Source organism: Gadus morhua, chromosome 15, assembly GCF_902167405.1.
Source record: "Gadus morhua chromosome 15, gadMor3.0, whole genome shotgun sequence".
In the NCBI taxonomy this organism is placed as follows: domain Eukaryota; kingdom Metazoa; phylum Chordata; class Actinopteri; order Gadiformes; family Gadidae; genus Gadus; species Gadus morhua.
Genome location: NC_044062.1, coordinates 12,681,247 through 12,695,648, shown reverse-complemented (window position 1 = coordinate 12,695,648; position 14,402 = coordinate 12,681,247). Strand labels below are relative to the sequence as shown.

The 14,402-nt window shown below is 45.1% G+C and overlaps 1 protein-coding gene across 1 annotated transcript in view; it reads right to left on the bottom strand.

Annotated features, from left to right (window-relative positions):
* LOC115560230 (protocadherin-15-like) overlaps positions 1-14,402 on the bottom strand; it is a 225,899-nt gene that overhangs the window by 88,734 nt on the left and 122,763 nt on the right. Inside the window, 4 exon segments of the mRNA XM_030379553.1 lie at positions 3,236-3,329; positions 10,725-10,804; positions 11,058-11,190; positions 13,622-13,815. Coding sequence (XP_030235413.1) covers positions 3,236-3,329; positions 10,725-10,804; positions 11,058-11,190; positions 13,622-13,815 — 501 coding nt within the window.

Sequence of the window (14,402 nt, the reverse complement as noted above, 5' to 3'; positions counted from 1 at the left end):
TTTAGATATATCGGGTGAACTTCACATTGAAGTTCACGTGACAAATTATTTTTAAATACACACAGACAACGGATATTTCCTGGCAGATGAACACCTTTGTCTGAACTCGAAAAAGTGTCTTATTCATCCTATCCAAAAATATACCTTCCTGGTTGAGCAATTAACTTGCCCTTGATCATTATTCTGCGGAATAAATATTTGTTTTATATTAATTGATGTACATATATATATATATAAATAATATATATGTATATATTTGAAGTGTTTAGCAGTTCATCTCACCACGTAGATTTACACAAGCCTCCTGTAATCATCGACAAACCCCCTGCTGTACAGCAAGTCATTCCTTCCAAATATAAGCGGGTAAGCCATGTTCAATAAATGCACAAATGCCTTGCATAAATCGTCTCTGCTTTACACTATTAGCTTCCTGAAAAACAACAGCCTGTGCAGCAGGTTATTTCAAATGACAAATAGCAGGACTACAGACACACACAAACACACATAGACACACACACATGCCACACACTGAAACTCGTCGGCCCATGCACAAAAAAACACTAACACACTTCTCAAGAGAGGTACCCTGGGTAGCAGTATTTATGGTTATGCCAGCGCACTTCGTGGCCAATCAGCAATCAGCGTGGGTTCTGCGACAGTTAATCAGCTAATGTTCATTACCAATACAGCATACAGTCACGGTACAGTATTAAAGGAGCAGAACTGCCTCCCAGCCAGCCCTGAACAGACATCTACAGTGGCGCAGCAGCCGCGCTCGAGTCTGATTCAATTAGGGTGATTTATACTATTCCTGGCAACATTCCCTGAGAGGTATAGTGCGTCCATCTTCACTGTTGCTGTGAGGCTACCTATGCTAACACGATAACACTCAAAGACAGCTCAGAGGAATGGAAAGGCACGTTAGCATGTGGTTAATGGGAATTTCAGGGCGGAAGTGATGTGTTATGCACAAATAGTAATAGACAGAGCTTTTCCGTGTGTCTACCTATGCTAAAACACGAGCACTCAGTGACAGTTCGAGAGAATGGAACCAACAAGAGCATGATGCTAATGGTGACATAAGGGTGGCAGTGGTGGTTGTAATCGTAAAGGGGGAAGGTAGTGGTGCTGGAGGCGATGGTTATGGTTGTGGAGGTGGTGGAGATGGTGCTGGGATAGGTGATGGAGGAGGTTTTGGAGGGGATGGAGGTGATGGTGGTTGTGAAGGTGGTAGTTGCGAAGGTGGTGGTGATGGTGGTGATGGTGGGGGTGAAAGTTGTGAGGGAGGGAGTAAATATAGGACTGTTATTTTTATGCACACTTAACAATAGTAAGAAAGAATTTGTCTGAATTCTTAAATCCATGAAAGCTGCTAGTAAAAAGTTAACATTAAACATAGATGAGTCTCCAACGGTGCATTTACTTCCACATAAATGCTCACTTTAGCGGGCATTGTGCCGAAACTAAGCTGCGAAAGACATTGTTTTGTGTAATCTTAAAACATGAAATAATGATGCAGACACGACATGTCAGACCAACCGAGACAAAACAAGCAAAACTTGTACCCTTTTCAAATGGATCTGCGTCTGAGATCGCTTATCATGCAGACAAGATCCACTTGTCTTTCCAGGTACACTCCATGTAAGCTTGATAGCCACTCTAACTTCTCGCTATAAGGAAGGATGCAATTATAATACCGCACAACTGACATCATATATTTTATCATTGAAATATGTTAAAGATCCCAAGGCATGAAAATGACATGGAGGAGAAAGGGATTGTTGACCGCGATTGTCTCCCGCTTGAGCCCCGCTTCCCGCTGCCCGCTGCCGAGGGACCACCGCCTCGGCGCAGGAGACGGGGGTGCAGCGCTTAGGTGGTGCCTAAGCGCTGCCCGCTGCCCGCTGCCCATGGGCAGCGGGCAACAATCCCTTTCTCCTCAGTCTACTTGGAAGAACCAGAGTCGTTTGAGATTCAAAGTATCGTCTGGAGGCGCACACAGCTTTTGGCCGTGATAATATGTATAATATGATATAGATATCTATGTATAATATGATATTATTTAGATATAGAGCTCCAGGACTCCCGCCGGAGCACCCGGAATGTTCGAATATTTACAGATCACGGCCAAGGGCTGCGTGCGCCTCGCCATTGCGATACATCCACTGTAAACAGAGCACATGGTGCCGGGGCCACAAGCTGTTCAGGGCCACACCCCCAACCTACTTCTCGACCCGCCTCTCTACTCCTCATCTACATTAAAGCTACAGACACCGAAACGGCGCGTTTGGGGAAAGCTCAATGCTCGACCGGTTCGTAGTGGCTGTAATTCTGCACCACGGCTGAATTTCGGGAACGTCTTCAAATACTGTGTTAGGGGCCCACTAATATCTATAATAAAGCATCCATAAAGTAGCATGCCATTTGACCTTTAATAAGGGCGCCATAAAAGAACTGTGAATTTCTATTTATAAAATCAACAGTTTGATAGCACTGTGGTACAAACAAAGGTTGTTGACCTTCTGATCACGGGTGCTGTTTTGCTAAGCGGTTCAGCCTGGACCTCTGGCCGCACATAGTTTTGGTGAAATTGCAATCTATGGGGACCATTCGGGGACTGTGTCGTGGTTGAAGAAGTAACCAGGCCAATCAGGGACAGCACAGGAGCTGATGACGTCAAACTCATGCCACCACTGGCCAAACAGTGTCTCCCGGAGCAACAAGCGGCCATGTTTATTTTTAGTAGAGTAAACACAGCCATAAGAGCAGTTATTACAGAAATAGACTGAATAACAACTATTAAACAAGAACAAGGGTAGGCACTACTGTGGTATCTCGTGGAAAATACAAAATTGGATACATCCCGTGTATCCACTCGAACGGATCTTTGATGGCGGCACATGTCTTGTTACCCTGAGTGTCTAAAGGAGCTTGTTTGTCAAGTGCTCCCGCCCACTGACATCGCTGTGGGCGACTAGAGGGCTAGACTGACCAGTGTGAAAAGGTCCGAACAGAACAGGCTAGTGTAATGGATGGTGATGTGATGATTTGTTGATAATTAAAAAGGCTACCAGCTACCAACTTGTATCACAAGGTCCAACATCGCATGCACATCTGAAAAAGTTGTAAATTATCCTTTTCACAAATCACAAACAAATCATTGACATGTTAATAACCCTGAATACGCTCTACTTTAATGCCAGAATAAGTGAGGAAGAGATGATGTTTGTCTCACCCCACCGGGGTTTCCATCGGAGGCGGTGACGATCAGGAGGTACCGATCAGTGGTCTCTCTGTCCAGGGGCTGGTCCAGGAGGAGGAGTCCGATCCTGGGGTGGGACGACAGAACAAACACCTTGGCTATCATGTCATTGGCGGGCCGAAGCCCTTGATCAAAGCCAGTCTCCCCCTGCACAGTTTCAGGAACAAAGGCAAAGCATGGGAGAATAATGCTGTTTGCTTTACAGGCAGGCATCGGCCTCAGCTGGATTCATACGTCGACACGTGTCTTTATTTTGAGCCTTGAGGAAGAGATCATAGCGATATAAAAAAAATAGCTATGATCTCTTAAGGCCGGCCAACTCGCTGTATCTCCTGACTGCAACATGAGCATCTCTGATCGCTTTGAAGACCATTTTAATTTCTATTTCTACAGTCTCTGGTCAGCAAACAGAAGACATGACTCCTCGTTTCATCGTTTGGATTCGATCTTTTCCCTGCTTCCCATCCTTCAAATCAACAGCTTTGAATGAAACAATAATAAATCAGAACCACGAGGGCATTTCACCATTGGAAATAAAACACTACCTAGTCGGGACGCCGCAGGAATGCATTGACATGCAGTTATTATTAGACAGATATAATATGCACTTGCTCATCTGTATTCCACTGCCAGTGTATATGAAAAATAAAATAAAAATGCTACCAGCTAAATGGCTGTTTTTCAAGTGCAGCTGCATCGCCCACTTCTGCCTTTGCCCAGAGCATCTGCTTGAAAGAACAACGAAGTCTAGATAACATGAACTGTGCACAATGGAGTCTGCCCTGGTGCAATGAGCCCTTGATTGTCCCACATTGCTAAATGACCGGTTTGGGTAATAAGAAGGAATTAACACGCCTTTAAATGGGCTTGTCTCACATGGCTGTGTCTGGATTGTAACATCAAGTTAGTACGCAGAAAGTCAAAGAGAGGCAGAGAGCGAGCATATTGGGGAAGAGAAGGGAGACAAAGATATAGAGACAAAGGGAGAAGGAGCCAGAGAGCGACAGAAAACTAGAGAGAAAGACATTTTGAAGAAAGATTATCCAGCTGGTTATTCTTCCTCCTTTACTTACTTCAATCTACATCACAAAAAAAACAGCCGTACATAAAACGTGACTCTGAGAGGAAAGACATCGATTTGGCATGACAGGCTCTGATTTCAAATGACCAGCCTGTCTTTTCTTCTTTGTTTTCTTTTTTTTGTGTACATCACTGTCTTCCTCTCATGCGCATCCTCCTGGCAGCGCACAGAGACCACCGACATGAGCATCAACATGTTTTCCTCCCGGTGACAGCAACGGAAGCATCAGCACCACTCCTCCTTTACAAGCTGTAATTTAGCATCCCAGCAGACCAAAACATGCAGGAGGATAAAGGAGGAACTTCACTGCAAGCAAAAAAGTGCTGCTATGTGTGCTTGCACTAGCCCAATGACGTTGGTGTGCGTACAAAGGCACAGGCGTGCCTTCAATCAACACACAACACGCACACGCGCGCGCGCGCGCACGCACACGCACACGCACACACACACACACACACACACATTCCACCATAACACTCCACCAAGACCCTAAGGGAATGCGTCTAAATAATACCCCCATACATGACTAATTTAAAGTGCAGTGTGTCTAGACCGCAGGCTCACAATCACCCCCTGTCCATCACAGCGCTCTGAGCGGCAGAAACACACAAAGAGCACCACTGTCTGCTCTTCAAAGCCGCTCGGTCAGAGAGCTGCGCGCCTCTAGCCCTCTCGCCCAGTCCTGCATCCGCTCTGGTTCAAGAGGGCAAACACTGCTTTCCCTCCCGGAGAAAAAAAAAGGAAATAAATAAATGAATAAACAAACTAATAAAATAAACAAAACAGCCCCCATAAACATTCAGAGGGGCATTCTCCGTGCCAGAGCAGCGTCACATCTTTATCTACAACCTCCCATTAGCCCGGAATCAACAGCAGCCGAATGTTCCCAGCAAGAGGCACCAGCCAGTGAGGCAACACACTATAAAAGACTACAGAGACGGGGCTGCGAGTGATGACCGCGATACAGACAAAGAAGATGATGACGATAATGGTCATAATGACTTGGCCCCTCTGAGCCCACCGGGATCATTTAACGCGCGCTTAGGAGTTGTGCTGCGCCGTGTTTGCGCGAGCGAGAGAGCCCCCGCGTCTGGCGGCCCTAACTGATCTCAGAGGATCCCAAACTGGGAGAAGAGTGTGTTTCCTCTAAAGACAACCAGGGAGAACCGCAGAGGAAGGAATGGATGTCGTCGCATGGCGGGGCTGGGGGAAGTGAGTGAGAGACAAGAGAGAGAGACGGAGAGAGCGAAGGGGCTTTGAGAGTGGAGTCGCAGCCCAGCCATTCCAACCCCATATTAAAGAATGATAGTTTCAGTTCCTATTTTATTATTCCATTCAGGCGATAGAACCAACCCGTCCCCGGTAACTTTCCGCCCCCCCCCCCCCCGACCGGCCGTCCGCCCAGCCACCGCGTCCCCACACCCCCTACCCAGATCAACCGCTACCCTCCGTCCGCTGGAGCAAATGTAATCTGCTTTATCGCAGCTCTGACTGAATTTATAGTGGAGCACCTGACATGCATGTGGTGCCTTGAAGCCCACATGGGGCCCCAGAGAGAAGCTGGCCGTCTGGTATCCTGCACTCAGCGGGCATGGGGATTTTTTTTCACAGGCCCAACCCCCCTCCGACGCAACTGGGTATCTGGCCCACTTAGAGGTAGTAATAGAAGCCCGGACCACATTATTCATATGTTCTGGATGGAACCGGCTTGTGTGTATCGTGTATGTTATAAAAAGTTACAGTGATGCCCCAGAAAGCCTTCTCCGCCTAGCAGGTTTAAGAGACCCTATTATACTACTTTTCTGGTCTTCATTTCTTATTAATGACTCCTATAGCGCAACCTGACACGAATCACAGCACAAAAAACAATGTACATTTTCGGGAAACTCTTCCTCTCATCTGGGCGCTTTCAGCATTCTCTGTCAACGCTCGGTTTCGTCCTTCTCCGCCCCCTCGCCCCCCTCCTGCCAACCCCACTCCGTCGTGATTGGCTACCTTCCGCAAGACCTGCGAAGGGCAGTCGAGCTCCACCCCCTCCTTTTGCGCGTGCATGTAGCCTACTACAGCAAAGGTAATTGGAGACATATTGTAAGCTAATTAAATTAAATAAGTTTCCCTCACAACCAAATAAAACTTTTTGGGAGGGGATGGCATTGTTCCACAAACGTGCAAAGCTACACTGTGAAGTGAAATGTGCCGACTTGAAGCGCGCGTGCGGGCAGATTTGACCAGGGATATGGGGGCGTGGCAGGAGTGCCTCTACGTAGATGATTTTCCGGAAAAGTGAACAAGTGAATCGCAAACGTTGTTCCGAGTGTTTAGCGCTCTGCACAGCCACCCTAGACTGTCAGCAGGGAATGCGTCGAAATGCATGTACGTCATTATTAGACACTTTAGTAAGGTTAAACATGACATATCAATCATTTAACAACGTTAATAGGTCATAAAAGTCGAAAAAGCATAATAGGTCCCCTTTAAGAAAAGATGTGTGTGTGTTTGTGTGTGTGTGTGTGTCTGTGTGTCTGTGTGTGTGTGTGTGTGTGTGTGTGTGTGTGTGTGTGTGTGTGTGTGTGTGTGTGTGTGTGCGTGTGTGTGTGTGTGTGTGTGTGGGTGAGTGCATGGGTGCGTGCGTGCGTGTGTGTGTGCATAGGGGTGTGTGTGCGAGAGAGAGAGAGAGAGAGAGAGAAACAGAGGGCCCGGTGTGGTGCACAGCATTGGACGGGTGAGCTTGGGAGTCATGGTGCAGTTTATCAACACTTCTTGGAGAGAGTTATATGGCGAGGCCGCTGACCCCATGTGCAGCCATTGTAAAAAAACAACATGCCCCTCGTAGATTAACATCAGAGAATTAATTGGTGCTCTGGGGTTAACGCGTGTGTTTTGTGTGTGTGTTCTGTTCTGGAAGACCTTGTGTCATCTAGGTTCGGTGCAATGATGTTGGCAACAAATAATGATTTCAGAATAACCAAGCATGATATTCAAAAGCTCGGGGGGGGGGGGGGGTCTCTCTGTTGCAACGGTTCTGGGCTGTCTACCTGTGTGCAGTCTAGCTGTTGGCATTGTATAATATGATTCCCTACCTGCTCCTATACTTAAAGAGCTTTCATTGAATTATGTTACAGTAAAAATGTGCTGCTCCTTAATGACATTTATCTAAAATACTAACAAAACCCTGAAGTTGCTTTGGATCACAGCGTGAACTGCGAAAGAGCAAAATAGGGGAACCAACCAGTTGTCTTCTAGCAATGCAAATGATTGTTTTCTTGCTCGCTTTCCATCGTGGTGCAGTGGCAGCATTTGAAACAAAGCCCTCCCTCATCTGCGCGGCAGATTAAAAGTTAAACAAAGGCTGTATGATACGGGGATGAGCAATACAATCCGTCTCGCTGCACCCTAGCCTGTCTTGGTGCAGCGAGCCCAGAAAAATGCAAAAGAGATTAATTAGCGGGAAATGTATCTGGAAGGCCACCACTGCAGTCTTAAGGCTGAATTATACTTCTGCTCGGAATAACTGCTTCGGCTGTCTTCACCGGTATCTTGCATTCATGATTCTACGTTGTAGATTGTATGCCTAGTCTGCCAAAACGATTTCTTGCCGTGGATTTGGTGACATCTGGGGATCTTTACTCTGCGGAGATGATTTGTAGTAGAAATTTAAATATTTGCAAACCTCCTCAATTATTCTAGCTTCGTTGTGCTCCGCGGTGTTTGCAGTGTTGACAGAAATGGGTTGTAATATGAAGCAGAAAAGACAGAGAAAACCGCAGAGACCGGCATGCATGTTATTCAATGATGAACTATTAATCTACAATCCGTCTACCCATCATCCTACAGCATGCTAGATTTCTGAGTTTTCCCTCCGCTTTGACCTAGTAAATGGCACATTATTCTAGCGTTAATGGAGATTCACGTTTACATAATGTATCACAAAGGTGCGCTGTATTACCTTTTCATGCAAGTCACGTTGCAGTCCCAGGTAATAAATGGCGAACGTTACATGAAATCTTTGGGAAACTCAGTGTTTATGTTTCACAAATTTCCCATAACAATAACTTCCATGAATATCATGTTACCTTAAAGGGGTGATATTATCCCTTTATGAGAGTGATTAGCCTTTACAAGCCGTATTTTAGTGAGTGTTGACCTAGATGTATGCTGGATAGATCAGTCTACCAGCCTACCCAGTGGACTGTAGCTAATGTTCAGTGTCCATCTAGGTGGACACTCCCACTTGTGATGTCACTCAAACACAGGAAAAGGCAGATTTTCAAAAGGCTTGTTATCGCACTCACACCTGGTGGCATAATATCACCCCTTTAACGTTTCTGCAATGTCACATTACGCTGATGCTCCATGAGTGTCGCATGACATTAACTTTTCATGCATTTCCCTTTGTTTCAACCGACACCACGTATCACGTGCATTTTCCTTATCTCACAGCACTCTGCGTCCGCGCAAAACATCTCCATTAGAGGCCCTCTGCCATCAGTGGGAGGCTAATGATTAGTTTCCAATCTTTCGACTGTTGTTGTTCAAGTGCTCTCTCTCTCCCCCCCTCTCTCTCTCTCTACTGTTGTTGTTCAAGTGCGCTCTCTCACTCTCTCTCTCTCTCTCGCTCTCTCTCCCTCTCCCTCTCCCTCTCCCTCTCCCTCTCCCTTGCTCTCTCTCCCTTGCTCTCTCTCTCTTGCTCTCTCTCTCTCTCTCTCTCTCTCTCTCTCTCTCTCTCTCTCTCTCTCTCTCTCTCTCTCTCTCTCTTCCTCTTTATCTCTGTCCCTCTCTCCCCCTTTCTCTCTCTCTCTCTGCCACCCACCCCTTTCATCTGAGCGCTCCTTTGAGCCCGCACCATCGCCGGAGAGAGCTGACGTAGAACAATCGCTCTGGAAGCCATGTCATTATTCTCTTTGTCAAAGACACAGCACTTGAAAGAGCAAAATCAGATGACAAAGCTAATGGAAGATTACAATGGTCAAGGTTTCCCTTTTTTTGGTGCGAGTCACATGGAGCTGATATAGCAGCGCTGGGCCTTTGAAGACGCACGCCGGCTGGCGTACATGAGAAAATAAGCGTCCTATTCAATCGGGGCTTGGCTTAAGACACTAAAACGATGCTGGCTTTAACAGATGAGCGCTTGTAAAAGTTCCTTTGTGCGGATTTAATCTCAAGAAAGGACAAAGACCCATTATGTTGCCAAGGAATCCAATCAAAGGAAAAAAGGGACCTTGATGTTTTATTTTTCGTTTCGAGGCGATATTATAGGAAAACATTATCTCATGCTTGGACTACCATGGTTTTCTGTAATCATATACATGATGTGATGATATCAAAATAGTAGGGTTGTCTTCAAACAAAGAAAATCTTAGTTGACGGAAATTCAACCAACTCTCAAACAATCGATTGCTCGATTGGGGGAAAATAAAACAAAAACAATGACTAGAAGATTAACTTAACGGCCACAAAGCAACTCCACTCTACCTGCTAGCCAAAATATCACCCAAGTGCCGTTTGGAGGAAGCCAGCGGGATTCAGATGTATGGCTTTTCAGATATTCAATGTAAGGCAAGTCACAGCAGATCAGCCAGGGAGAGCCGTGCCGGGCAGCATCGCGAGGGAGACAGACAAATGGTTGGAAGATCAGATTCACGGTTTTGTTCTGTTTCTTATAATTGTTCCGAATGCATGACACTGTGGGGCGTGCCAAGGGACCAAGTCTGATAGGTTCCTACTCCCAAGCCTGTGAGGCGTAAATCAAGAACGTTGAGGGAGCATCAAAGACCAAATGACAAGAAATAACTTATGCCGACTGTTTGTCTGTTTTAACGACTTATTTGACATGGTGTTGATTAGTTTGTAGCCGACAGAATGTTCCATAAGTAATCTAACAGTCATCCTTAAGTTGGGCGAGTTCGAAGTTGTGAAACCAGGGTGTTATAATTCTTAGTCTATTAAAGCATGTGGTTATTATAACCAAATCTACAGAGCCTTGCAGATTAATTTCATTCATTGTTCATGTTATTTCTAACACAATAGAGCTCTTTGGAATAGATCATTCCGAAATTAAATAAATCGGTCGGATTGTATTCCTCCTGCTCCCGAAAATAATGGATTTAGAAGCAACCATTGAGAATTTGGTGGAATAAGTGAATATCGACCAACTGACCAGAGCTTGAGAGCTCTACATAGCCAGGGCAGTTTGTGCTTTCTCCTGCCATGGGAGCTGCTCAACTCTTGTTTGGAAAATAATGGATGTCAATTGATCGCAAACTGCCCAATTTCGAAAATATGCATAGGGCGAGAGGAGGTGAGTCTAACAAATGTCATAGCTTAGCAAACAGGCACAATCCTTTAGGACATTGGTAGTGAGGCATCAGTGTGTGAACTTACGTTTCTGTGAGGTTGAATCTCTGCTCGGGGTCCCCGCTCACAATGCGGTATGTGATTGGGTCATTCTCTCTGTCTGTCGCCTAGCCGAAGGAAGACAGACAGAGGACACTGTCACACGGGTTTGTGCTAAATGTGTGTTTGCGTGCGTATGCGTATATTTGCCTATGTGTGAGTATGTGAGAGAGAGAGAGAGACAGAGAGAGAGTGAGAGAGTGCATGCATGTGTGTTTGTGTGTGCATGCGTATATTTGCCTATGTGTGAGTATGCGAGAGAGAGAGAGAGAGAGAGAGAGAGCTTGTGCGTGTGGGTGGGTGGTTGTGACTGGGTCATACCTGGAGGTTCAGCAGGATGGCTCCCAGCCTCATGGCCTCGCTGACCTCCACGCTGTAGCTGAAGAGGGGGAAGCGTGGGGGGCTCTGGTTGTTGGGCGGCAGCACTTCAATATACACCGTGGTGATAGAGCTCCTGGCAGTGGAAATAACACCATAACACACTTATTGCCTCCCACGCCTCATAAACCATGGGCACAGATCCCGGGAGGGGAGGGTTCGTGCTCCCTCCAACTTCGTAAAATCATGAAGTTGTCCCCCCCTAATATAAATTATTTCGTAATGCATGTCATTGAAAATATATATTTAAATATTCAGCAGAAGCCGACTCCATTTTTGCAATATTTCACACGCAAACACAAGACTAAAAGCTTTGTTCATGTCGTCTCTATTTATCCTGCATCAGTAGTCTTAAGCATTGCATTATCCATTGGCGTGCTAATTGCTGCATTTGTGGATGTGTGGCCCTTAATATATATATATTAAGCCTCTATTAAATGCTGTGTGTCTGTTATAGCAGATCAATTGATGTATAGGTTATTGATGTCCCCTCCAGATAATGCTCTTGAAAGAATTCCATGTTTGTGCTCCACCCTCAGTTGCAATGAGATCTGCGCTCTTGTCGAAAACACCTTCATTAACACACGGAGTGAAAAAAAAGTCTCAAAGAAACACAAACCAATTGTCACCAGGAGCGGCACCGATGTTATGCTAGTGTTAAGAAGTGATAATGTTTGAATGTGATTAATATCTTGTTCAAGTTAATTTAATGTGTCAATGTGTGACATTTGCTCAACTTTGCTATTGGACTGAAGATGTAATGTGTTACTTGCGTTATGCTAGAAGAATTCAGTGTTAGCTTGATTAGATTAACATTGGTATCAAATGGTTGATGGCTCCTAAGTACAAAACTTGAGCGTTTTGTGATCCCTGTAGGAGCACTACAATTTACCCAGTAGTTAATTTTTAGAAATATGCTTCATTTAAAACGTTGGTTATGCTATGTGCTTTCATTGTTTTCAGCATCACTTGTGAGTTGCTTTGGATAAACGTTTCAGCTAAATGGCAAACTTATACTTGTATGGAACACTGACTTCAGAAACTGTAACGTTTCTGTTACTTTCTTTTTCTCCAAAAAACCATTCTGGGAGGAACTATAAAGGCACTCAGCCATTCCTTGAAGATGGAGCTAGATGATAAAATAAAAGGCTCTACATGGTTGGTCAGAACATTTCTAATGTTTGTTGGTTAGAAGTTCTCCCCAAAAGTTGCTGAAACGTACGTTTCCTTGCTGTTTTCTGCCTGGGCAAATGGATGTGCATTTGCACAGTGGAAAGCAGTGAAGGGAAACTATCTTATATAAAACCCATTCCACCCACAACCCTAAAAAACATCTAAAATATTCTACAATTGGAGTTGGTTTCTGACACCTTTATAGGCTTCAGAAAAAGAAATACACTTGAATCTTGATTGTTCTCTTGTTTCTTTGTGTTCCTTTGTGCTAAGACGGAAACACAATCCACAAATCAAATGTTGAACCGATCCATGTCTTAAACATCACACAGTCAACATTAAGGAGAAGAAAAATAGACTGTGCCTGCACAGCTACAAATGCAAATATCCCCTTTCTTTGTCTGATGTTTTTCAAAGGTTTCTCCCCCATTTCCACACTCAACTGAATTCACGGTCTGTGTGAAAGTTTAATGAAATATAAAAGAAAGCACCAATTGAAATGGACATAAAATTTGTATGAAGGAGTAATTCAATAAGACAGACAAACCCTGGACCATTATGGGAAAAACAACAGCAAATAACTAAAAGGGAACAAGGAATTGTATTAATTACAGTCAAACCATGTCAGTCATACCCACATATTATTAAAGGTGCCGCAGGTAAGATTCAAGAGCTACTACTTGAGTGCAATTTATTAGAAATCGGCATCCATCAGATGTGAGTGAAATGCACGAGGAGAATCCTCATTTAGAGTTGACTGAACCTGCCTCCGGTTGATCCAGTTCAACATTTAGACCCTCAGCTAATTTCTGACCAATCAGAGCGTCTCTTTCCCTAACTGGTTCGGGGTATCAAACTCGCCTGTCAATCCCAGGTGCATGAAACGCAACACTTCTCCACGGCTGAGAATCGTAAGGAGGGCGCAGATGTTTCTTACGCTGTAGTTTTAAAATCGCGCTCTCTTCTGCTTTTTTACAATTCTCCAATCTTATCAACAGCACCTTTAACATTTAACAAAAAAACCAAAATATATAGCCAAGTCCATTGCTACCCGGCTAGCACTGATGATTTTGTGGGAAGGTCAGCAGACCACCTAATCAGTGTCCGGCCTCTAATTGGATAGCTTTCATTCCTCACCTCTCCACTCTCTGATAGTGTGTGGTGAGAGTTCAGGCGCAACCTGGCAACCATGCGTCACCCAGGTGCTAGACACTGGTTAGCAGAGCATGTATAATCCCCCACAGACTCCCTATTTAAAGGGCCTTTAGTGCCGTGATAGGCACTGTAACAGCAAACCCATTACTAACTAATCCATAGATCCTGGGAGGCGGTACCTTCTCTGGATCCCGGGGGCGTTGTCCGACGCCCTGACGGTGAGGGTGTAGGAGCGGCCCACAACCAGGGCCACGCCTGTCGCCACGGTGATGCGACCCGTACGGTTGTTGATCACATAGTCCCCCTGGGCCCCCGCCAGGATTTCATAGGTCACCAGGCCATTGGAGCCCTCGTCCGCATCCACGGCGGACAGCTGTGACAGGGGAAGAGGGGCAGAGAGAAGACGGAGAGCGAGGGGCGTTGGGTTGAGAGACACAGAGAGATAAGGGGGGAGAGGGTGAGGGCGGAGTGATAGTAAGAGAGAGTAAGGTCAGAAAAGGGTGTTGAAAAGGATTTAAAGAAAGAGAGAGTTATAGAGAGAGACAGAGACAGAGAGAGAGAGAGAGAGAGAGAGAGAGAGAGAGAGAAAATATACAATGAATAATACAACATATAACATTTAAAAGATATAATAACATGAATATATGCTTCTTTTTTTTTATTCAGCTTAATTCTTTCTATTCAGATATTAGAAGTCCTTCTTGCTGGATTGATTGAAACATTGAATTTACCTCATGGATTGAAACATCAATTATGCAAGCCATACTTGTAAGTCAGTACGTGTAGCTGTAAATTAACACATGTAAATATGAACAAGACCAAGAAGATGAGGAGGACGACTAGTTGCTAGAGGGCTTCAAAGGAAGAGTTATTAAGAGGGAGGAGTGGGTTGGGGGAGGGTGCTGGTGTGAATCAGCCAGACAGTAAATGTTTCACAGTATGGGGGAAAATCACTGACAG